Here is a 25,000-nt window from a genome sequence, read left to right as displayed (position 1 = left end):
AAGAACCGTGAACTCCTCACCGTGTTTGTTAGAGTCTTCGAGTAGACGACGATAAACAAATATGTTTTGAAATGAAGGCTAATATACACGTTTCCTGATTTTGCTGAGAGCCAATAGGAAGTGTTTAACTTCGTCACGTGATCAAAAAAAACATTAATTGCTTAGCCAATAACATCGCATTGCATCCTCAAAGTGTTTTGAGGATGAGGAGTTGTTTTTTTTCTCTTTGTTGAGTTCTTCAGAGGAGAGAGTTTGGAATTAGACACCATCTTGGAGGACTTAAGTGAGTAATGTGTGAATAATATGATGGACTGAGTTGCTGTTATCGTGCGAGAGATTAATTGGTTGATTGATTTGTAGTAGCTGTGCCTGTTATTTAGTTTGTTTTGATGTGATAGTAAGTTATCAGAAGTAAACACTAAAACACTAGGGCTGTGCTGTTCTAGGAAATAAATCAGCACCGACTTGGAGGCATGTGGCAAGTTGTTTTATTCTCTAACACCAAAACTGCTTTGTCTAAAAACAACCTTGGAGTTTTGGAGGTGAACGGTAACGAAACTATCGATTTTATTTATTTTTGCACGTGGTGTTTGTCTCCATCTTGTGGAAACGGGCTTCCTCCAATTTAACGCATGCTCTTTGGGTGTTTATTTTGTCTGTGGACTCTCTATTAAAGCAAACAAACCAGACTGGACGAGACCGGACTGTTTTGCTTACGTCACAATACGCCATGCGTTATACAACTTTCTGACAGTTTTCTGGAATTTTCTACATTGAACCTTGCTTTTTTTTTCCACCTGGATTTGTATATTTCACCCAATTAGTACAGCTTCCATATCGTCGCTGTCAGGCGGAATCCTCGTATCTCCAAAACCGTTATTTTTCAGGACATTAAAAAAACGCCGTACCTTATCTGCAGTGCACAGGGTTTAGTCCACGTTGCAGTGGATTGTCTTGCGCTAAATTCCTGTCCTCAGACGAGCACCAGAACTAGCGGGGGTCAAGATTTTTTTTCTTTGAGCCCAGTGTTTTGAAGACATTTACCTCAGAAGACGTGTTGATTCGTTGCGACTCTTCTTGAGGAGAAATATGCCGTGAAGCTCTCCCGCGGAGTGAGGAAGAGGTGGACAGTTGAAGTGTCCAATGGAGTTATGAGATTTGTGCTCAAGCTATTTTCAAGACTTTAGATTGGTTAATAACTTGTAAAAATAACAGACCCACGTGGGGACTGACCAATAGCATCGATATGTGAAAAAATATGAAATTAACCAAATTTGGACATACGAGGTTTCCGCCCGACAGCGACGATATGCTTTATCCATCATCATCCTCATCCTCATCAACCTTATCCTACTGCTTTTTTTACTTAATACAAATTTATATGAACTTGTATTAGCTCATATTAAAAAGTAAAAACATTAAAGCGGTTACTGGCAGTGGACTGTGTGTTAATCTCCCTGATGTATTAGTGCAAGAGTTTTGCACGTTGCTATAGTCCCTGCGTCTGTTAGCTGTCATCGTGTTTATCTGTAATTAAATACATTTTATTGCCGTGTCTCAAATAACATACTCGCACTTAACAATTGTTAACGTCGTGATCTAGAATATCGGTGAATAAAGTTTGTCGTTCGAGGGGTTTTGCTTCTCGTTAAAAATACATATATCGGTCTCACATTTGTTCGTAGTTGACGCTAAAAGCTCGAATGATGTGTGGTTTGGGACACAGCCTTTTTTTTTTTAGCAGATATGGTTGACAGCGACATGTGAGAAGCTACAAAACACGCTCTCGCTCAGGATTAGAAGTAAATGGAACGGATAGATAGATAGATAGATAGATAGATAGATAGATAGATAGATAGATAGATAGATAAATAAATAAATAAATAAATAAATAAATAAATTTTCATCTAACGTAACTGAAATGAGGGTCGAATGAGGGACAGTCCTCTAAAACACCCAGCTGACTGGAACCCACTGTTGAACTCCGCTCAGCTTCTTCAGTTCAGCCTTCAGACTGCTGTAGGTTCTGTCCAAGCCGTCGTTTACGACAGTCAGGTCGAAGTAGTGTCCGTACGCCTTCTTAATCCTCCAGCTGTCATCCAGTATCCTGTTCAGCTCAGCATCCTACCAAGTAGAAGATGAACATAGAGTTAAGGCTTTCTGGTCTTCAGTGTTTGAGGTTTTTTTTTTTTTTTTTAAATATTTTCAGGGTTGGAGTTTGTGAGGGAAATAACAAACAAACAAACAAACAAACAAATAAATAAATATGCTCGTGCTAGTGTTAATTTCGTCACCTATTTTTAATTTAGTCTTAGTCTTGTACCAAATGTCCTTGTTAGTTTTAGTCATATTTAGTCATTCTCATATCTTTTTTTGTTAGTAAAGTTTTAGTCGACTAAAAGTCTCGTCATTTTAGTCTAGTTTTAGTCAAAAAATTGTGGCCTTTTTTTAAAATAACACATTATTACTGATAAACATTTCAGTAAAAAAAGTGTTTCACATATATGTATGTTTCACTCGAACTTGACCGCACATCACATTTTTTACTTTATTGATGCTGCTTTTAATCGTAATGTAAAGACCGGTCATCGGGACATAAGCTGTCATGTACAATAAAAGAGCCTGTGCAGTGACAGGAAATATAATTTAACACAAAAAGCCTAGACCAGGGGTGGACTTGCGCTCAGGAGTTTTTATTTATTTTTTTTGAGCGGCGTGTGGACGAATTCTTTCTACACACACACACTAAACATTGCGAAGCCGCGAACTCGTTGTGAATATTTTAAAGGCGTAACAGCTGATGAAAAAGCAGAGACAATTGTAGACGAAAATGAAGAGAGATTTTATCTTAGTTTTTATTTTATACAAAACATTTTCGTCTCGTCTTTTTTTGTCAACAATAATGCATGTTAATTTAGTCTTAAGCTGCGTTCACACTGCAAGTCTTAACGCTCAATTCGGATATTTTGCTCAGATCTGATTTTTTTGTTTGGCTGTTCACATTACCTTTTAAAATGTGGCCTATATCAGATACCAGTGTGAACTGTTTGAGGTTTCGAACTGACCCGCATGCGCAAACGAACAATAACAATGACGTCACACGCAGCACGCCATTGCGCTAAAGTTGGCGAGGTTATGGAGGAAGTAAGCATTTTCGCTTTTCTTTCTAAATGTTTGTGTAATGGCAGCACAGAGACGCAGTGTTTTGAAAATTTTCGGATGTCGAGGGCAACTTTTGATTATTTGATCCATTCTGTAGGCGTAGTCACGTTTGTGTGCGAACTCGCCGGCGCATAATTGTGACGAATGTCGATGTAGATTGACGTAAAAGTCGCATCAAATCCGCCTCGGTTGTTCACACTGTGGCCACATTGGAAAAAATCAGATTTGGGTCTGATTCAGGACCACATATGGAAGTGGTCTGAATCTGATTTGAAAAAATCAGATCTGGGCTAGATTTGAGTGTTCACACTACTCCTGAAGAAGTCTGACCTGGTCACTTGACCCCAAAAAAATCAGATTTGGGCCACTTTTACCTGCAGTGTGAACGTGGCCTTAGTCAGCGTTTTTGGACAGTGGTGCAGTCTTGTCATCGTCTCGTCTTAGTCATGAAAAAAAGGTTGTTGACGAACATATTTTGTCTCGTCTCACGAAATTAACACTAGCTCATGCAGTGTAAAACTCACTGTACCGAGGCTCGTACCGTTAGCTCTTTGCTGACCACTCCGGCCTCGATGCCTGCTCTGTTCATGGACCTGAGCACCTCGAACTCTGGAGCATCGATGAAAACTACATAAGGCAGGAACTCGGAGGTCCTCAAGATCTTCAGAGACTAGACAAACACGTAGATGATGAAGCTCTTATTCATACAGCACTGCATCGTCGATTCTTAGGACTGAAATCATCGGAGGCTGGAACCTGTTCCTAATCTCACCTGCGGGTGGACGTCCAGGATGCAGAGACGTCCTGCCTCGGCTACCTCGTGGATGGAGTCGATCTTGGTGCCGTACAGGTTTCCATCATATTCGCCGTGCTCCAGGTAACGGCCTGCTTTGATATCAGCCTCCATTTTGCTTCGGGATGTGAAGGCGTACATCCTGCTCTCTCTCTCGCCCGCTTTAGGCTTCCTGGAAGTGTCTGAGAGATCAAGCAGTAATATTTACCACTCTGTGCTTAAATGGAAATTAGAAAGTCTTGACGTGTGATATTTATAACGAGGGAAAATTAAGGCTAAAATCTGCTGCCGTAACGAGTCGTACAATATAAACTGAGTTTGTGTGCTTGTGGAAGTAGTAACGCAGCTTTTACTTACAGGGAATCGTAGTCCCGAACAGATGAGGATCAGAAACCAGAAGCTTGTTCTTTAGGCTGCGTCGCCCGACTCCCTGAGCTCCGATCAGAACCAGTGTTTTCCTCTTGAACGGAGGAACCTGGGCCACTTCCTCGTAGATCATCAGCTCATGCATGTCGAAATCTGAGTGAGGAGAGAGACGAAGTGACGTATGATCCCATCTAACATGCTGCAGTGAACAGGAAGTGAAGTATGATCCAGTCTACCACTCTACAGCAAACAGGAAGTGAAGTATGATCCAGTCTACCACTCTACAGCAAACAGGAAGTGAAGTATGATCCAGTCTACCACTCTACAGCAAACAGGAAGTGAAGTATGATCCAGTCTACCACTCTACAGCAAACAGGAAGTGAAGTATGATCCAGTCTACCACTCTACAGCGAACAGGAAGTGAAGTATGTACCACTCTACAGTGTATAATGCTATTTATTAAATCTTCACTCCGTAATATTCCAGGCACTGTGATTGGCTTGTATTCTGTTTAATTAGTTTTGATAATAAATAAATAAATAAATAAATAAATCTAAGCTGCAAAATTAATAAGGATGATTCTATTGCTTCATTCATGTTTGGATAAAATTAGGGCTGGGCGATAAAACGATAACGATATGTATCGCGATAGACACACGATCGATATCAATAAAAAAAAGTGTTCGATATTTTTTATTCTTCGTCGGAAGAAAACAGAGGTTGCGAAGCAAGTTTGGTTGCATTAACAAAGGCGCTCGCTCTCTGGTAACCTAGCAACGCAGGGGGTGACACGCTAACAGCCAATCATGTAACGGTATCACGTTTGGTTGCGCCATATCGTCGTCTCGTGCCGGTCTGCTGGATTCCTCTTCAGTAACCGGCGACTGATGAGCAGAAAATGAGCTGCAGCGAGCCAGGAAATTGTAAATAAAAGAGGAAAAGTCAGCTCACCAGTACGGCAGTTTTTTGGATATTAGAAGTCTGACCGCAGTCACACCAACGTCGTCTGCACATTATGCAATAGCACTAAACTTCCACTAAATTCTTAGGTTTCTCTTTGTTTATATTTAACACTTTGCACTATTTTATTACACTTTATTAAGCATTTTGCACCTTAAATGTTAAGAGATAATTAAGTGTTCATTGTGACTTTAGACTTATGTTTACATTATAATTATTAGAGTTTTTCTGCTTGTTGACATTTCTGTCTTAATAACTGAGGGGATTACGATCAGAGGAAGGTTAAGTTTAAAATAAAAATGTTTAAATGTAATATATTTTTCTCCTGGTCCTTATTTTAAATAGGTCATAAAAAATATCAATAATTATCGATATGACCGATATGAAACACTGATATTGTGATACAGTTTTCAGCCGTATCGCCCAGCCCTAGATAAAATCCAGATTTCCATCATTTAAGCTCTTAAACACACTCGTCAGTGGTTGATGTGACACGGAGTATAAACGGAGCACACACCTGCGTTTTTGGTGGTCAGATACATCATTTTCTTCTTCTTCTTGCCTCCGATCCCGCTACACAGTGTACCTGAAACACAGCAGAGCTCCCTTTAGCTCGCATACCAAAGCTCCTGAGGTTTGTAGAACAAGATCAGGAGGAACTCTGAACAGATTCTCTGAAGTGCAGCACGAAGCAGGGATCCTCAGGATGATCTACTTCCTGTGTTTCTGTTGCTGCTGTAAATATTGTTGCTTTCAGCAGTCTGACGCTCACCGTTTATCCACAAACCTTCTCATCCGTCTCTCTTTGGTCTTACGTGTGGATTCAGAGAAACACTTTTTGTTCTGTACAGATCACATTTCCATCAAAGTGTGTGTTGTTATTGTCCAAAATTGTAGAAATCTCCTGCTATAAAATGTTGCCAAACAAATTGCTTTCGAAAGATTAGAAACAGCGCTACCTGCTGGTGGGAGCTCCACATCTCTCTTTACAAACGCTTTCCTCTTCTCCTCAAGCAGCTGACTGGGGATGAGTCCGGCACGTCCTCCTTGAACCCGTCGAGCCTACACACGCACACACACACACGCACACACACACGCGCACACACACACACACACACAGCTCTGTGAGGTGTCTATTTAATTTAAGCTATAGTTTATACTGTATATTAGATAGTGCTGCCGCTTTAACTGTTCACACATACAATGACTCGGCAACAAAGCGACCGTTCGTTATTCAACCAGACCAACGATGTGGGCGTGTCCAGAGACGACGTTCATCTCCGATGATGATGATGATGATGAATTTTATACACCAAATATCCCTTCAGAACAATTCATTTTAACAGAGAGAAAGCTCTGAAATGCTAGTCGCATCACCTTGTTACTATGGTAACCAGCAATAGTAGGAACGCCTCTTGCTGACTTCACAGTACGGCGACTGGAGACTTGAGTAGCTTAATGACGGGGTGGTGTTATGAAGTCTGTTTGTTTCCTTCATTTCCATTATACCACAGCAGATGGCTAACAATAAATATTTTAAAAACTGAAGAATACACTTATCTAGATTTTTAGCGTTAAGGGCCTTGCTCAGGGGCCCAGCAGTGGCAGCTTTGAGGATCTGGGATTTGAAGTCACAAGCTTCCGAACAGTGGTCCGACACCTTAACCACTGAGGTACGACATCCTAGTTACGATTAATGTCATGGCATGATAGCGGAAGACGTTATTAGGACCGTGCATGTGATTGCGGTTCGTCTTGTCCTGCTAGTCTTACCTGCCACCAGTTGACGTCCTCCTGGTTGACGATCTGCAGAACGTCTCCGCTGCTAAACTGAAGTCCGGCTTCCTTACAGGGAATCAGGTTGTCGCTGGCCGGGTCATAATCAAAATGGCACTTCACAAAGACCTGCGATGAACAACAGGTTTAGTTTACTGTCTTTACCGTCATCATACGTGGAGGCGTTTACAGGACGAGGAAGTGTGTGTTTTGTGTTCATGTAAAATCAATATTTGCCTCCGATATACACTGTACTTAACATATGTGTAAAAAAAAAACGGGAATGAGACAAAGCAGGTTTATTAGTTACACAGAAACTGCAAAGATTTCACACCCAAAAACATTCCGGCTTCGTGTTCCGACACCGGAGTTTCCTCCTCGTCTGCTGTGTGAGCGGGCGGTTGCTATATTTATGATACATGCTCATGTGTTACAGTCAGTACATTAAAATAAACCTTGCAGAAACTCAGACTCCACGTTGTTACCTGTCTGGGGGGCTGCGGCTCCTGGTAGCTGGGCAGGACTTTGAGCACGATGCTGCCGCTGGCCTCCTGCAGCACCTCCTGGAGCACGCGTGGGTCGTCCCCTACGTCCTTCCCGTTCACTTCCTTTATGATGTCCCCTACATGGAGGAGACCCTGCTGATCGATCATCCCTCCGTGCAGAATCCGAGCGATCACCAGTTCTCCGTTCTCAATCCGGAAAGTCACGCCCTGAAGAGGGAGGAGTCGGAACAGGTTACGTAACGTGTCTCCGCCCCATCAGGATTGTCGATACGCGAATATGTAAATAAGAAGAAGGTTGCATCAGGGTTTAGGAATGTATAAAGAGCCAGGATTCAGTGTTAACCTCTGGGACAGTAGGAGCAGTGTGAAACCTCCAGCTACATAATCCCAGGATTCTGTTCATTAGGACTCGGGGAAAATATTGAAAAGATATTTGGCTTAGCATTGTTTTGTGTGGATTGGTTATTTTTTTATTTTTTTTATTATTATTTTTTTATTAATGCCATAAACCAACAATACAATGAGATATATTATTGAAAGTACAAATTCACAGCAACTAAAATAAAAGAAATAACAATGCCAGAGGACAAGAGCAAAATTATAACAAACAAAAGGAAAAGGAAAAGGATGCTACCCTATACATCATATCTGCTTACAATATTATAAACTCGAATTGCCTTTTTGCTTCGACAATTACCGAAAACAGAACAATAAAGTTTGAAATCATTTATAAAGCAAAAAAAATTTGGTTTGGAGTCAGACCACTTCATTTTATGAATGTGAAATTTTCCCATTAATAATAACAATTGTATGAAATATGCCTTCTCTTTTCCAATCCCATGATCATTAAAGTGTATCATTATATCGAGTCCACTCAACTGTAATTCAATGTTCAATTTTTTCTTAATTAAATTCTCTATCTCAATCCAAATTATTTTTGTATGTAGGCAATGGAAAAACAAATGAAAAATAGTTTCCTTTTCACCTTTACAGAAATTACAGGAGTAATCAATATCTAATTTAAAACGTTCCAGCACATGCTTTACCGGGTATATTCTATGCATTATTTTAAAAGAGACTTCTTTTACTTTATTATTAACGTAGAATTTATCCACCGTTCTCCAAGCTTTACGCCAATTCACATCCCCAAACACAGAAGACCAGAAAAAACGAGCTGGAGGATAAACAATATTATTAAGTAAATTCCTAATATAGTTATTTGAGACTCTATTTTGTAAAATATTCGTATTACCAATAAATATTGTACCCTTGATATCTGTAAAATTTAGATCTTCCCCCTGTAATGCATTCCTCAGAAGTATCAATACTTTTTGGGGAATTGCATCCATTACAACAGCAAATTCTTTAGGTCTAAATGGTATTTTAAATTTATTCAAAAATTCTCTATATGTCAATAAATTTCCATCATTATTTAAAAGCTGACTAACTAATATAATATTGTTTTCAACCCAGTATTAAAAAAAAAAGAGATTTATTTTTATATAAGATGTCTTTGTTGTCCCAAATATAATATCTCCTAGGTGAAAAGTTATGCTTGTAGGCCAGTGTCCATGCCATGAGAGCTTGTTTATGAAATTTTGCAAGCTTAACCGGTATTTTGTCGATTGAATAATTACACTTTAATAAAAATGAGAGGTCACCCAATGATTGGTTATGTTGTTGAAACCCTACCAGTTGTTCCCCGGCCACTTTGCGGATGCCCACCATGCGCACGGCGTCAGCGGGGACCGACGGCAGGTTCAGCTCCACAGAGGCTTGTGGGCTTGGGGGAGGAGTTTCAGACGTTTTAGAGGCCACTGAGTCGTGGGTCTCCAGGAGAGACTGCAATCACATCACATCACATCAAATTACATTCTTACACCTTGCTCAAAAACTGGAGAAGAAAATCTGCTTAAAAATTCCAAGTCTGTGTGTACTGAGCATTTACCTGGAAATGGGGTTGGTTAAGGATGTTCGAGAGCTCGGCAGCGGTGTTACTGCGGTGAGTGATGGGACTCAGGTCCCTCAGGATGTCCTGCAGCAGCTCGATGTTTTTGTCTCCCACTGCCTCGAGACGAGGTTCCTCCGGACTCTCAGCATTCTGCAGAACACACAGACATTCAACAATATTTTGTGTGTGTGTGTGTGTGTGTGTGTTTTGTTTAACATACTCACCAGTGGACTTTCCATAATGCCTTTGAGGAAGATGAGGTCGAGGTCGTTGGCCGTGGCGGAGCTGGTGCTGTCGCTCAGAGCATCCACCTGCGACAGAGCTACAGCGGGATAATGATGACACACCATAAGCTAACAAATCTGCAACGTTTACTTAACAAATATTTTAGTCTAAACTAAAGTTTATTGTCGGGTTCTTGTCGAAATTTTTATTTAAACTGCACTTTCTGTGAGCTGGGAAGTCGAGCGGTCTGTGCAGTTAGAGATGAACTAACCGTGTCTGATGAAATCGCTTCAGCTAAACTGTTCTCACTGCAAAGGGCCACTTGTGTATAGATGACAAACACTTCTGAGTGAAAACGGTGGGACGTGAGGACTTACCAGGCTCCGTGTGAGTGGTGGCTACAGGCATGATGAGATGATCTCTGAGCTAAAGAGAGAGAGAGAGAGAGAGAGAGAGAGAGAGAGAGAGAGAGAGAGAGAGAGAGAGCGAGAGAGAGAGAGAGAGATGTTAGAACTCTGATACGACAGGTTTGAGCTCTGTCTGAGTAGCTCTTTAGTACTTTAGTAAATTTTTGCGTTACAAACCCACACTGTTGTGTGTAATGTGTCACTGATGGGGTTCCAGTGAGATGGAGTGTGACTCGGGTGCCTTCAGTATTTGGAAATATCCAAAGAGAGAAAGAAAACGAAGTTCCTGAGGGAACGAATAGCTGCTTAATTAAAAATCCACAACATTAAAGGTGGGGTCTCCATTGTTTGAAAGCCAATGTTGACATTTGAAATCACCAAAACAAACACACCCCTAACCCAAATGGGTCCCACCCCTGTTTTGTTAGCTCCGCCCACACATACACCAGACAAGTATAACCCAAGTATAACCCAGACAACTATTATGGCGGAACCTGTTGGGGCAGCTGACCGAGGGGATATTTTTATCAATAAATGAACACAATGAGTAATACTATGGTAATACACATGTGTTTGTGTAGTACTGTGTGTTGTACTATGAAAGGTTTAGCTCCGTTTCACGCTGAAGACGTTCAGTTCTCTCCAGCGCTGGAAAGCTGATCCTATATTAACACGTCCTACTTCTTACCTTATCGTAAGTCTTTCTTCACTTTCTTTCTTTGTTTTTATCCTCCATGTCAATGTTAAAACCGCTTTCTGCTAATGTCACACATGCGCACTGAACACTCGCTCCGCCCATATTGACAAGACACGCCCCTTTCTGCTCATTGGCTACACGTTAGTTTTGTTTTTGTTTTGTTTGGCGGCCCGACTCGGTTTTCTGAAGTGTTTCTCAAACACCGGAGACCCCACGTTTAATGGTTTAGCTCCCACATATCTAACTAGTCTTCTAACACGTTACAATCCTTCGCGCTCTCTGAGATCACAAAACTCAGGACTTCTGGTAGTTCCAGAATATCTAAGTCTACTAAAGGTGGTAGAGCGTTTTCTTATTTAGCTCCCAAACTCTGGAATAGTCTTCCTGATAGTGTTCGGGGCTCAGACACACTTTCACAGTTTAAAAGCAGATTAAAAACTCATCTCTTTAGTCAGACGTACACATAATACATCCCATAATATTGTGCACTATTATATCAGACTTGCACATTTTTATGAACAGCATCTACGTTAATTCCTCTCCACTGCTTCTCTCTTTCTACCCGTCCCGAGGCATCCAGAAATACCAGCTCTGATTGTCTTCCTTGTAATGAAGATTTTGGACCTCCACTGAGACGAGGCCGACTCTGTGAGGATCCTGAGACATCTAGAGATCTACCAGCTCCAGTTAGACTCTGTGATACTAAAGAGGAGATTTGAACTCCATGTGGTCTTTTACATCAATACAACATTTATCAGACTGTATATTTATAATCACACCCCCAGTGTCACCCATATGAGGATGAGGTTCCCCTTTGAGTCTGGTTCCTCTCAAGGTTCCTTCCTTTACCATCTAAGGGAGTTTTTCCTCCCCACAGTCACCTGAGTCACCTCAGACTTGCTCATTAGGGATAAATACAAACACATTTAAATAGATCTAATATTAATCTTGAATAATAATAATAATAACCTTTTGTTCTATGTTCTGTAAATCCGCTTTGAGACGATGTCTATTGTAAAAAGCGCCATAAAAATAAACCTGAATTGAATTGAACTGTAGCTAAAAACATACACTTAAAGGAGATATTTATATCCGAGTGTATAGAAAGCCTCGGCAGGGTGAATGAGCCTGGCCGAACACACAGACACACACACAGGCACACACACACGCACACACACACGCACACACACACTCTCTCCAGACTCGATCCTGTGCTCTCACGTATCACCGGGAGTTAAACACAACGCGCTTCATCATAATAACAGATCTGCATCAACACATCGATGCTAGAGTTAAAGGAAATACTGACTGGCTCCTCCCCCTTTTGACATATCCAGTAGTGTTTATTTGGAACTGGAGCTGTAAAAACCAGGAGCTCATCATAAACTGGGTCAGAACAGTTCTCGAGATATATAAACGGATTTTAAATAAATTAATAATACAACGAGCTGCATACGGTGATGTGCTGGCGTCCCGTTTAGGGTATATTCCCACCTCCCACACAGCGTTCCTGGGATAGACTCCAGCTCCACCGCGACCCAGGCCAGAGTAAAGCGCTTGCTGAAGGTTGAGCTTCTGAGACTGAGCTGTAGATCTTTCCAGAATGGTCTGGCATGAGCAGCAGAAGTCGTCCTGTAGCCTTTCTGCCAAACGGATTCGTTCCAGTTCCTTTTGGCTGTGTGTCTACAAGCTCAGCTCCCAAGGGGAACCACCCACAGGGTCAATATGGGAGTCTAGTCAGAATAAAGTAAGTCTATAACAGAGATAGATGTATGGATAGAGACAGGGGTAAGTGGTAGATGGTTGGTAGACTGTCTGACTGACAGACAGACAGATGGATGAATGATCGAGAGCCTTCTTAAAATAAAAGGTTCTTCAAGGGTTCTTGAACACACAGAGGTCCTTCAGGGTTTCTTCTACAGTGAAACTTTTGAGTTCTCACAGAGGATTCTGGAGTAAACAGTCACCGCCATGTGACGACATCAGTCCACAACTCATCCCACAGTCACCAGTCCAAAGACAGGATTGTTTTTAGAAAATTTTAATGAAATAAATTATGTTCGGTGGATGAATGGATAAGAAAATAGACGGACAAACGTATGGAGGAATAGACAAGTGAACGGATGGATGGACGGATGGATGGATGGGAAAATGTTGCATGGACTTATAAACGAACGGATGGATAAATGTGCGAATAAATGAATGGATGGATGAACAGGTAACACGATGGATCGTTTGATAATTGGTCGGATGGATGGATACACTGAAGAATGGATAGATAAATTGATGGGTGGATTGACAAATCGATGTACTGCAACTAAATAAATTGTACAACAAATAGAAAATTCTGGTATTTGTAATAAATGCTACACTGTGACCATCACACTCAGACCTGATCTCCATCTGCTCCTTGGGGCCCGGAACTCCACACCCCATCTGCTACCCTTAACACACAAACACACACAATAGCCGTGTGCTCTGTGAAAGCGTGTGCCAGTTCATCGTCCTGTCTAATTTTCATGCTAATCTCTCCCCTGAGTTTGAAGGCTCAGTGACAGTAAGTGGTGCGAGATGGAGCGAGAAAATGTAAACCTCATTAATAACGATGAATCATCACCGGTGTACGGACCCATGACACACACACACACACACACACACACACACACACACACACACACACACACACACACACAGACTTTCCTGATGACCGAGACAAACAGAATGAATGTAAAGTTGTATTTCCTTATATGCAAATCACAGACGGCAGCGATATGCAAATGAGCTCTCTGACAAAGCCGTTTTACTGGATGCTGATTATAAACAATATGCAAATTAGACAGAGAGGATTAATCTCTAAAGTTTAGAATCTGCCGTAACAAATTTATACAGAGGTTTCTATGAAGGTCGATGCATTTGTTTTGAAATCGTTTCTACAGTAACTGCACATTTGCATAAAACAGCATAAAAGTGTGTAATCTTTGACAGTGAAGTTGTCTATGTAACGTTTACAGAAGGAGTCTCCAGTGTCACTTATCAGGACAAGCTGTGTGTTTATCTTATTAACCTCAGGACAGATACATGAGCCATAAAGTGAACGTGTTTCACAGACAATTAAATGTACATATAAAAAGTACGTATTTATTTAATATTGTTGGCAGTAAGATGACGTCACTCAACCCCATAGACAGCAGGATCATTTTCCTCCTCATGTAATATGCAAATGAGCAAATGAGCCTTCAAACGAAGCTTCCATCATGAATCATGTCATTTATGTTTACACCATGAGAACATGTGAACATCTCATCAAGGTGTAACATTTAACAGGTAAATCTCTTAAATCTCTCCATCTCTCTCTCTCCATCTCTCTGTCTCTCTCTCCATCTCTCTCTGTCTCTCTCTCTCTCCATCTCTCTCTCTCTCTCTCTCTCTCCGTCTCTCTCTCTCTCTGTCTCTCTCCATCTCTCTCTGTCTCTCTCTCTCCCTCCATCTGTCTCTCTCTCTTTCTCTCCCTTTCCCTCTCTTTCTCTCTCTCTCTCTCCATCTCTCTCTCTCTCTCTCTCCGTCTCTCTCTCTCTCCCTCTCTCTCTTTCTCTGTCTCTCTCTCTCTCCATCTCTCTCTGTCTCTCTCTCTCTCCCTCCATCTGTCTCTCTCTCTTTCTCTCCCTTTCCCTCTCTTTCTCTCTCTCTCCCTCCCCCCACTCTCTCTCTCCCCCCTCTCTCTCCCCTCTCTCCATCTCTCTGTCTCTCTCTCTTTCTCTCCCTTTCCCTCTCTTTCTCTCTCTCTCCCTCCCCCCACTCTCTCTGTCTCCCTCTCTCTCTCCCTCCCCCTCCCTCTCTTTCTCTCTGTCTCTCTCCCTCTCTCTGTCTCTCTCTCTCCCTCTCTCTCCATCTCCCTCTCTCTATCCCCTCTCTCTGTCTCCCCCTTTCTCCTCTCCCCCCTCTCCTCTCTCTCTGTCCCTCTCTCTCTCTTCTCTCTCCCGTCTCTCTCTCCCTCTGTTTCTCTCTCCCTCTCTCTGTCTCTCTCTCCATCTCCCTCTCTCTATCCCCCTCTCTCCTCTCTCACTGTCCCTCTCTCTCTTCTCTCTCCATCTCTCTGTCTCTCTCTCCCTCTCTCTCTTCTCTCTCTCCCTCTCTCTCTCTGTCTCTCTCTCCCTCTCGCTGTCTCTCTCTCCATCTCCCTCTCTCTATCTCCATCTCTCTCCCTCTCTCTCTCTCCATCTCTCTGTCTCTCTCTCTCTGTCTCTCTCTCCCTCTCTCTCCATCTCCCTCTCTCTATCTCCATCTCTCTCCCTCTCTCTCTCTCTCCCTCTCTCTGTCTCTCTCTCCATCTCCCTCTCTCTATCCCCCTCTCTCCTCTCTCTCTGTCCCTCTCTCTCTCTTCTCTCTCCAGCTCTCTGTCTCTCTCTTCCTCTCTCTCTCTTCTCTCTCTGGAAGAACAAAAGCATTGAGACGTCAGATACTCGGCAGGACATAAACATGAACACGGGGAACAACACGCTACAGCGGGGAATCACGGTGCCATGGTAACTGCGTTTTATCCCAAACCCACATAAAACGTGTAAAAAAGAAAGAAACTCTACCTGTCTGTATCCGGTGTCTGTATCCGGTGTCTGTATCCGCGATAGTACGTGTGTGTGTTGTGTTGTGTTGTGTTGCTCCGTGATGCGCTCGCGATCCTGAAGAGCTCCAGCACTGTGCTCTTAAAGGGGCAACGACAGACTGAGACTGAGGCCTAGGCTCAGAGCGCGGTGGGGCGGTGGGGCCCACCAGCTGCTATACCAACAGAATTACCGCTTTAAATCAACACCACGCTGATTTACCAGCATGAATATTCAGCAGTTAGTTAGTCATTTATTTTTATTTATAGAATGTTAACATATTTTATCTTTTTTATGTAATGTTTTTTTCATACACACACACACACACATACACACACACACCCAAATGACAAATTAACGTTTAATATTTATAATAATTATTATTATATAGTAATAATTATATATCTGTACAGTTAGTTACATCAATTTCAGTGTAGTTGTAGTTATAAATATTAAATATAATATAAATATAAATCACATTAACAATGCCGTACAGTTTTACACTGTAAATGTACTATAACTAATTAATACATTAAATAAATGCAAATGCTTTATAATTATTATAAACTGTAGATTATATAAAAAATATTAAAAATAGTCGTTAATATTTTTGTATATATTTTGTCTATTAAAATGCAATATAATGCAGTGTGTGTTTGTGTACATTATATATTGTATATATAAGATTCTCTGTATGTAATGGAAATATATAGAATATATATAAAGTATAGAAATGCGTCAGTCCGTTTTGACCATCAAAATGTAAACTTTTGCTTTTTCTGCTGATAAACTGACATTTAGCCTGATATTTCTGTATTTCAATCACAAAGCACCGTTAAATGAAGAAAGCATTCTGTAATAAAGAAAGAATCATCATTCTTCTTTTTTTTCCCCCCAAACGTTCACTCGTTTCAAACACCAGAGTCTCAGACGTCACGTATCATCATTTAAACCTTTAATCACAGTCATTAATATGTACAAACAGAAAGAATAAATCCTCCGTTAGACACAGTGATGTTTCCAGAGACACAGATTCTCTGTCTAGTAATAAATTATGTACAGTTCGATGCGTCGATGAAGAGAGATGTGGAGAAGGAGGAGGAGGAGGAGGATGAAGAACGACCGTCGGGTGGTGTTAGGGTGCAGGGCCTGGAGAATGAGGCACAGGAGACCAGCGAGGTGTGGTGGGAGGTGGGGGGCGGCGAACATCACCACATGAACGACTCCTCGTACCTGAAACACATGACCGCAGGACGACGGGTCAGTTATTACACCACAGAGCAACACATTCTGCTCTACATCAACATCCTAATCACGTTACACTCATAATGAATAATAAACATTGATCTGATTAGCAATTTCTGCTGTTTCTATTTTATATTGTTATAAAATAAACAAAATGTGAAAGATATATAAATTAACGACTGTAAAAATTACTCTGGATTATAAACATTAAGTATCAACCTGGTACATTAAAATTTACACGATAAACAAATATATCTAATAAAATAAAATAAAAATAAAAAATAACTGTTGAATGTTTTGTTATATGTTTAATTACATTCTTTACAAATAAAATATGATTAATTAGAATCTCTAACTGTACACATTTATAAATGAATAAAATAAAAACAAACATTGAAATGGACTTCAAAATACTTTGTTTATTTTTTTATTGTGATTATTGATTTAGTGTTTTATTGAAAATGTAGATATTAATAATCATTTTAATTGAATTTAATAGAAAATTAATGTGTGTTAATAGATGTGTGCTCTCTCTCTCCCACTATCTCTCTCTCTCTTCCTATCCTGCTCTCTACCACTCTCTCTCCTGCTACCTTTCTCTCTCTCTCCCACTCTCTCTCTACCTCTCTCTCTCTTCCTCTCCTGCTCTCTACCACTCTCTCTCTCCCGCTACCTCTCTCTCTTTTTCTACCACTATCTCTCTCTCTCTTCCTCTCCTGCTCTCTACCACTCTCTCTCTCCTGCTAACTCTCTCCCTCTCTCCCTCTCTCCCTCTCTCTATCTCTCTTCCTCTCCCGCTCTCTACCACTCTCTCTCTCCCGCTACCTCTCTCTATCTCTCCCACTCTCTCTATCTCTCTCCTGCTATCTCTCTTTCTCTCCCACTCTTCCTCTCTATCTCACTCCCTCTCTCTATCTCTCTCCCACTCTATCTCTCTCCCGCTATCTCTCTATCTCTCTCCCGCTATCTCTCTTTCTCTCCCACTCTCTCTACCTCTCTCCTGCTATCTCTCTCTCTTTCTCTCCCACTCTTCCTCTCTATCTCACTCCCTCTCTCTCTCTATCTCTCTCCCGCTATCTCTCTCTCTCCTGCTATCTCTCTCCCTCTCTATCTCACTCCCTCTCTCTTTGTCTCTCTCACTCTCTCTATCTCTCTCCCGCTATCTCTCTCCCTCTCTATCTCACTCCCTCTCTCTTTCTCTCTCTCACTCTATCTCTTTCAATGGTGTTTCCTGCCTCTTTGAAGTCTGATTAAATGGTGTGTTAAAATGTCAGTGTGCATCAGAAAGAGAGAGCGATAGAGAGACCCATCTGTCCCTCTGATCTGCTCACAGGTGTGAAATATTCATGAAGTGTGGAATAAAGTCATTTTCCCATGTGTGGTTTTCAGACACGCCCATTCTGACCTGATGAAGTGATGTGTTTAAAGTGCGTGTGTGAGTGTGTGTGTGTGAGTGTGTGAGTGTGTGTGTGTGTGAGTGTGTGTGAGTGTGTCACCTTGATCCCTGGTTGTGGTCATTGCTGTCTCCGAACAGCAGGTCTGTCAGAATTCCCTCCTGAGTCGACCTCTTTCCATACCTGAGAGAGAGAGAGGGAGAGAAAGACAGGGAGAGGATGAGAGAGGAGAGAGAGAGTGAGAGAGAGAGAAAACAGAGAGACAGCCAGATAGACAGAGAAAGTGAATGTAAGAGAGAGACAAAGAGATAGGGAGAGAGAGAGAGAGATAGAGATAGAGAAAGAGAGAGAGAAAGAGACAAAGACAGAGAGAGCAAAAGCAAGAAAGAGAGGGAGAAAGATGAACAAGAGAGGAAGACAGACATTGAGAGAGCGTCAGAGAGATAATCACCTTTACTTTGACACTAAGGGATTTTTCTCTATAAACATGACCTGAGCGATCACAAAGTCTGACCTTCACTAATGAAAGAGTGAACACTCCTCTCTTCTCCTCTCCTCTCCTCTTACCTCTCTCACTGTTCACCACTGATGATGTCACTGTGAATAAAATCCACGACAGGTGTGACAGGGACCAGCACAGAAACGGAACAGTAATTGCCCTGAAGTCGTGCAGCAGCTCTGTGTCTCTGTCAGGACGCGTGGAGGAACGAACCGGCTCAAAGACATGCAGGAGAGACACAGCGAGGAGCCGTCAAACGAATAGAAACCAGTGAAAAAATGCAGCAGTTTTTCCCTCGAATTCATCCTGAACTTCAGGCAACACCAGCGCACTGGAGGGAAAGTGAACCCGGTCCAGTAAACCTGAACACTGAAGACTCCTTCCATAAACTGTTAAAAATCATCTCTTTATGATAAACGATCAAAACTTAAGGAGGAAAAGTCTTCATACTGCTTCATTGATGGCTGTCGTGCCACGATTAATGGTGCGTTTAAACAAAACTCCTGATTTCGTACAGCACGCCGAGAGCACTGTTGCTAGGCAACTAGGAGTACAGCAACTTTGCATTATTACTCGTAACCTGATTGACAATCTGATGTTGGGAGAAAACCAGGCCACGAGTGGTGATTCAGTCGGCCGTTCGGTTGACGTTCGGTCGTGCCAGCGTCGTTCTCTCCACTGGGAACATAGCAAACAATTTAGTCAGAGAGATACGGGTGGAATTACGACGCACTGACCGTGGAACTGAGACAGCTTCAGTCATACTGACATGCCAACGCTGACGGTCAGAACATCCTGTCTGCTTGTGATGGATGGAGAGTGGCTTATTAATGCCATCGAGCTTCTCTCGCAAAAAAATCCCGTTGGAATAAAATTACGTAAAAACAGATGATGATGAAACTTTAAATAGTTTCGATGTAAATTCCGTCCAGTTCAGTCCACTCTCTCGTCTTCTCCTCTTCCCTCCTCTAAAGGTCAGTAAACGAGTGCTTTATGAAGCCCGGAAAGCCCAACGTACAGTACAATGAGTCTTTCTCCTTCAAATGTCAAGCAGGCGTTCTGAAAGCGTAAGCGTGTGTATAAGCGCGGTCAGGGAGTCCGGGGCGAAGCTCAGCAGCCAAATTTGCTTTGGATTGGATTTGGAAGCACTCAGCATGCATCTGCTGGGCTTTTATAGGCTCTGGGAGTGAACCGTGATGATATCTTTGTCTCTGACTACAGAGCTGAGTGATGGATCCAGTGCAGGGTGTGACAGGAGATGGAGATGGAGATGGAGGAGAACTCCAGGTTGCTGATGTGAAGCCCCGGTAGAGCTTCTGTACTTGTTCTGTATCAGTTATCACACGTTCTTACACACCAGAAGTGAAAACTCTGAGAAACTCTACTAGAAACTATAAATTCTATAAAAAATCTGAAAAATCTGTATATGAGAAATATCGGAAATGTACAAGAATTCGCAAACCCTTTATTATACCTAAACTCATAAACTCTGAGATAAATTTCATAATATCAGAAAAAACCCAGAAACTCTACATTATAATAATAACAGTAAACTTTTATATTATATTCAAAAATCATTTACATGGATCTAAAATCAGAAGATCTCTCACAAGTCCAAATAAAAAAATAAAACAGGTCTAAAATCAGAGCCTCTGTAAAATACGAGAGACCATAAACTCATTAGGGATCGATGTTAGAGATAAACACTAACTTCATTTGAAACTCTGTTAAAGAATTTTTATTCTGTTTCGATGCTTTTTTAAATCTGTTTTGAGACAAATGTCCATTGTTTAAAAACACTATAAAAAATAAATGAAATCGAACTGAATAAACTGTGTAACGTTCGTTGTCGCACTACGGGACAAGTAACAGAAAAAAATGTATGTGACAAATAAAAAACCTTCATATTATCTAATATAAAATAATATATCATTTAATATAATGTTAATATATTTAGATTAACATTTGGAAAAGCCGAATAATCGGAATAACCAATTTACTGAATCGCTGTAGTAATAAACCTCGTTTACTCGATGCTTGTTCTGAGATTGTAAAACTCGTCTCGTCTCGTCTCGTCTCACTCACCTTTGCCGGGTGATGAGGTTGATGTAATGTCTGAGAGCAGTGTAGTATTTTGCGAGCTCCTCGGGTGCCGCGTTCTCTCCGGGGTTCTCCGGTTTTGGCGGATAGGCATCCACCACGGTGCTGAGATACAGGAGAACGCACAGGAACAGGGTAAAGATAGCGGTCCACGACTTCAATACCACACTCATCTGTTAGAGAGAGAAAAAAAAAACACTTCCTTGAACGGTCGACATACGAGACGTTCAGCTTCACGCATCACGTTAATTACATCTGATGTGAATTTAGTCCTCAGTGGTGTTGAGTTTCATTGTCCAGCGATACGGCTGATGGATTTCATATTTAGTCTAATACGAAATATATCTGATCTTCACTACAAAACACACGGCAGTCGTTAAAATGGAAATAAAAGAAGAGAACAGGACAAGAAACAATTAAATATGTGTTGTTGTTGTTTTTGTGTCCTTAAATTGTATTTAACAAATAGTGCAAAAAATATTGTCCTAAATTGAAAAAAAAAAACAACAACAAAAAAAAACCCATAAGATTATATATTAGATTCTGGAAGTAACATCATTAAAACCAGCACCAGTTAACTGGAATGAACCGGTTGTTGCTGATTTCACACAAATCTTACCGCAACTCCTCACTGACTGACGACAAGTCTTTAAAGAACATTTCAAGCTGGTATTAAAACCATAAATAGGTTTTAAAAGCAGAGAAAAACTCCCCGAGACCTCATTAGGATGAAACGTCTTCTGGGTCGCAGCAAAAGTCCTCATATGACAATCAGGATCTTTTTGTTTATTTTTGCCTTTTATAAGACTAAAATCTCACAAGAATCTTCACCACATTACACAATTGAAACGTATCAGACAGCAATATAAATAGAAAATAGAAAAGCGACGAATGTTTGTCATTTCTTAGATTAGTTTCAGTGTCTGAGAGCAAGTGAGAACTGGATGCAGTTTATTCTTATCGAATAATACGCTCTATATTCTGGCAGAATTCATTTATATAAAGTTTGGGAATGATATCAGTTATACATTCTTTAATGTCAGTTAACATAACACCTTGTTTTTGTCTTTTCTCTGTGTAACATGTCGTTGCTTCTCACCCGGACATGTCAGTCCATTAAAATGTAATTCAATTCAATTCAAGTTTATTTCTATAGCGCTTTTTTACAGTTGACATCGTCTCAAAGCAGCTTTACAGAACATAAACATAGAACAAAAGTTTTTTATAAAGAATAATATAAAGATTAATAGAATGCAAAATTCAAGATTAATATTAGATAGAATTATGACTACAGCATCTTTGAAATATGCAACAGCTTGGACATAAAAATTTACATACATTTTACATTTTATTTGTTTTTATTTGTTAGGTGCTATGTAGTGCAACTATATAGTGCAAACATGGTAATATATAGTGCTACTACAGTATATAGTGCAAACATGGTGATATATAGTGCAACTTTGACGCATGAATCTGACAGAGATCCCTAGCATAATAGTAGATATACTGTATATATTTGTGCGATCTTAAACAAATGCACAACTTCTTTTTGTTTTAATTTGTTTCAGTTTCTGAGAGGAAATGGTAACTGGATGCAGTTCATCTTATTGAATAATGCGCTCTATGCAACAGCTTGGACATAAAAATGTTTTTATTAGTTAGGTGCTATATAGTGCAACTTTGACGCATGAATCTGACAGGGGTCACTAACATTATATATATCTGCGATCCTATACAAATGCACAACTTGTTTTTGCGTAACAAAGTGTGCCGCAATTGCACTAAACTATATAACGAGAATTTATACTACACTCATTCATTAAAAAGGAAAAAGGCACGCGACTGTTTTCTGCGTTTTAAAAAGAATTGGAATAACTGGAATAACACTTACTTTTGGTGTTGTGATGAAGCTGTTTGGGATCAAAGCTCTAACGGATGCCGAAGTGTCCGGACTCAGAAGTGGCGCGTGCTGCTGATCGCTGATGTGTGCGGACTGCCGCACGCGCGCTTTTATACGCGTTGGGAACGCACAGGGGTGGGGGCGCACGGGGAGGGCTTAGCACGAGCGCGCGCGCATGTACACGCTCACGACATAGATATTAGATTATTTTGACGTGTTTTGAGATAAATCAATCCCGATTCCTTGTTGCTCGCGAACCCAAACGGTGTGTAATTAGCACCTGTTGCGCGCGCGCGCACCTCTCGCGTGCTCCTGAGTCAGTGAGTCAGTGAGTGAGTCGGCACGGCACCCGGCTCGTGCGCGAGCGTTGGAGTTCAAAAATCCTATACAAATTTTAATTCGCCTAATTGATGTCTTAATTGATTTCTTAATTAGGCTACATAGTAGGCTACAAAATGTACTTATAGAATAAAAACCTATATATTTGTATATAAGTTGATTTACAGCATTATATACCTGTCATATATCCTGAATTTGTCAGTCAGCCTGATATAGCTATATAGCTTAATATGTAATTAGCTAATAAGATTATTAGAATAAATATTTGACAAAATAACAGTTATATACTAAACATATAGATAAAATGAAGTGTCTTAAATGTTGGCCATCAGCCCTCTTTAGTTCTTTTGAAGTGATAAACCATGGCTAATAACAAGCATAAGTCATCACAACACACTAGCAAACGCTTTAGCAATTTAAGATGCTAACCCTGATATTCGGTGAAAGTAATAACAGAATACTAGGATTACAAATGTAGGATTATGTACTGAATCTCCTATTAGGCAGAAGAACTGAATAAAAGTCTTACAGTGTGGAATTAACACCTGAAATCCTACATTTGTGTCCAGCTGGACTTTTATAAACACTAGCATACTGAGCTAATTTAAAGCTATTAATTAGCTAAATATGCAGTATAGCTGTGTAGTAATCATATTCAAACTTATATTTATATGAGTCTATGTGTTAAAACATATCTATCTACAGGCTATATGAATAAGTGTTAAAGATCCACAAAAAAGTCATTCTGAGTTTGAGGAATTTGCATTTTTCTAGCCATTAGTGGACCACAATACTGAAGAAACACAAGATGGCGATGGAGACAAATGACTTTTCTAGGCTGCATCCTAAACCATCGTGTTGTATAGCATTATCAAATCACATGCTGTGTGTATAGGTTTGTTTTAACGTCATTAGTAAGGAATAAAACACGACACGGTGTGATATTACAGGAAAAATAATTAGGGGTCCCAATGAGAAGCTTGATTAATTTCATGCCCTTTTTTTTTTTTCACAGCATTAACATTTGCAAGTAGTTTGATTTAATTTTGTGTGACAACTCAGTTCCTGTTATCACTTACACTGAGGTTTGATGTCAGGTGACGACATGGTTTGAACCGGAGGTGCAGACCTCAGACACCAATCGGGTTTTGTTTGATTGACAGCATTTATGATAAAGGAAACATCACATACATTTTATTTTGGTCTGATGTTTTACTTCTTTAGGTTCAAGGTAAATGTGCATCACTGCACTGGACACATGGGGAAACAAAAAACATGCCTAGAAGAAGAGTTTATTCCCCAGCGGTGGTGTTATGGATCCAGGCTGTTGAATCACTTCCAGGCTATGATTAAGACTCACTAGGAAGTTTGTGAACAATCACTCGCAGATGTAATGATGCACTGGGTGGCAAAATTACAAAAGCATGAACATGAACCTGCAACCAACCCACACACTCATCCCATCACTCTCTCTCTCTCTCTCTCTCCCTCTCTCTCTCTCTCTCTCTCTCTCTGAGCTTTTTGAATTATTCACATTAACATTTACAAACATGTGCTCATACTCGCTATATCTCAATATCAAGACTTTGTTGAGTTTGTCTTCTGTTTACATTAAGTCATTAAACATTCATGTACATCATCTCTAGCGATAGATGCTGGTGCATGCTGGGTGGTGATGAACAGATTATTTAGCGAGATGTTTAATTATTCAGATAACACTGATAAAAGGCTAGTCAAGAAAAAGCCATGTGTTTTGTGAGGTAATAGAAAATAGAGTCTACTTGTAAAGAGAAAAAGGATATGACTAAAGATACTAAAGATAAGAGGAAATGAAATCTCAGTGAAAGCTCACGAACGAAATTGCAATTCTGTTTGAAAATTTGCTGCAAAATCAAAAACATTTTCATTTGAGTCATCCTCATAGTTTTGATGATTTTAACTTGTATGATTTTAAATCCTATTCATTTCCTGTTGTGTTCTATGAAAACAGCTAAAATAATACAGCCAATATTTTTATATACGTTATGCAAGGAATAATCCATGATGTGCTGCCATGTCAGAGGAAAAGACTTCGATGATGTT

General features: G+C 40.5%; 3 protein-coding genes across 5 annotated transcripts in view; 1 reads left to right on the top strand and 2 right to left on the bottom strand.

Annotated features, from left to right (window-relative positions):
• rpl23 (ribosomal protein L23) overlaps positions 1 to 25,000 on the top strand; it is a 279,577-nt gene that overhangs the window by 42,470 nt on the left and 212,107 nt on the right. The gene's annotated exons all lie outside the window — the stretch shown is intronic.
• mpp2a (MAGUK p55 scaffold protein 2a) lies at positions 1,169 to 15,512 on the bottom strand. The gene is made up of 13 exons (XM_060893218.1): positions 15,424 to 15,512; positions 10,117 to 10,165; positions 9,739 to 9,836; positions 9,512 to 9,664; positions 9,256 to 9,405; positions 7,543 to 7,770; positions 7,055 to 7,186; positions 6,241 to 6,343; positions 5,799 to 5,867; positions 4,313 to 4,474; positions 3,935 to 4,137; positions 3,704 to 3,832; positions 1,169 to 2,124 (listed from the first exon to the last, which is right to left on the bottom strand). The coding sequence occupies exons 2-13, from the start codon at positions 10,145 to 10,147 to the stop codon at positions 1,948 to 1,950; spliced, it is 1,635 nt and encodes a 544-aa protein (XP_060749201.1). The 5' UTR covers positions 10,148 to 10,165; positions 15,424 to 15,512; the 3' UTR covers positions 1,169 to 1,947.
• On the bottom strand, positions 16,492 to 22,646 carry pyya (peptide YYa). Its single transcript, XM_060892410.1, has 4 exons — positions 22,571 to 22,646; positions 20,665 to 20,852; positions 18,183 to 18,263; positions 16,492 to 16,674 (listed from the first exon to the last, which is right to left on the bottom strand). Exons 2-4 carry the CDS (start codon positions 20,850 to 20,852, stop codon positions 16,650 to 16,652), a joined length of 294 nt encoding a protein of 97 aa, XP_060748393.1. The 5' UTR covers positions 22,571 to 22,646; the 3' UTR covers positions 16,492 to 16,649.

Source organism: Tachysurus vachellii, chromosome 18 (genome assembly GCF_030014155.1).
Source record: "Tachysurus vachellii isolate PV-2020 chromosome 18, HZAU_Pvac_v1, whole genome shotgun sequence".
Classification (NCBI taxonomy): Eukaryota; Metazoa; Chordata; class Actinopteri; order Siluriformes; family Bagridae; genus Tachysurus; species Tachysurus vachellii.
This window is presented reverse-complemented; position numbering and strand designations above follow the sequence as displayed.

Coding starts and splice junctions, on each gene's coding strand:
- mpp2a (XM_060893218.1), bottom strand. CDS start 10,147: ATGCCTGTAGCCACCACTCACACGGAGCCTG. Junction 6,344..7,054: donor AGGACGTCAACTGGTGGCAG/GTAAGACTAGCA, acceptor GTGCGTGTGTAG/GCTCGACGGGTTCAAGGAGG. Junction 4,475..5,798: donor TCTGACCACCAAAAACGCAG/GTGTGTGCTCCG, acceptor CTCCTCACTCAG/ATTTCGACATGCATGAGCTG.
- pyya (XM_060892410.1), bottom strand. CDS start 20,852: ATGAGTGTGGTATTGAAGTCGTGGACCGCTATCTTTACCCTGTTCCTG. Junction 18,264..20,664: donor AACCTCATCACCCGGCAAAG/GTGAGTGAGACG, acceptor TCTCTCTCTCAG/GTATGGAAAGAGGTCGACTC. Junction 16,675..18,182: donor GACCACAACCAGGGATCAAG/GTGACACACTCA, acceptor CATGTGTTTCAG/GTACGAGGAGTCGTTCATGT.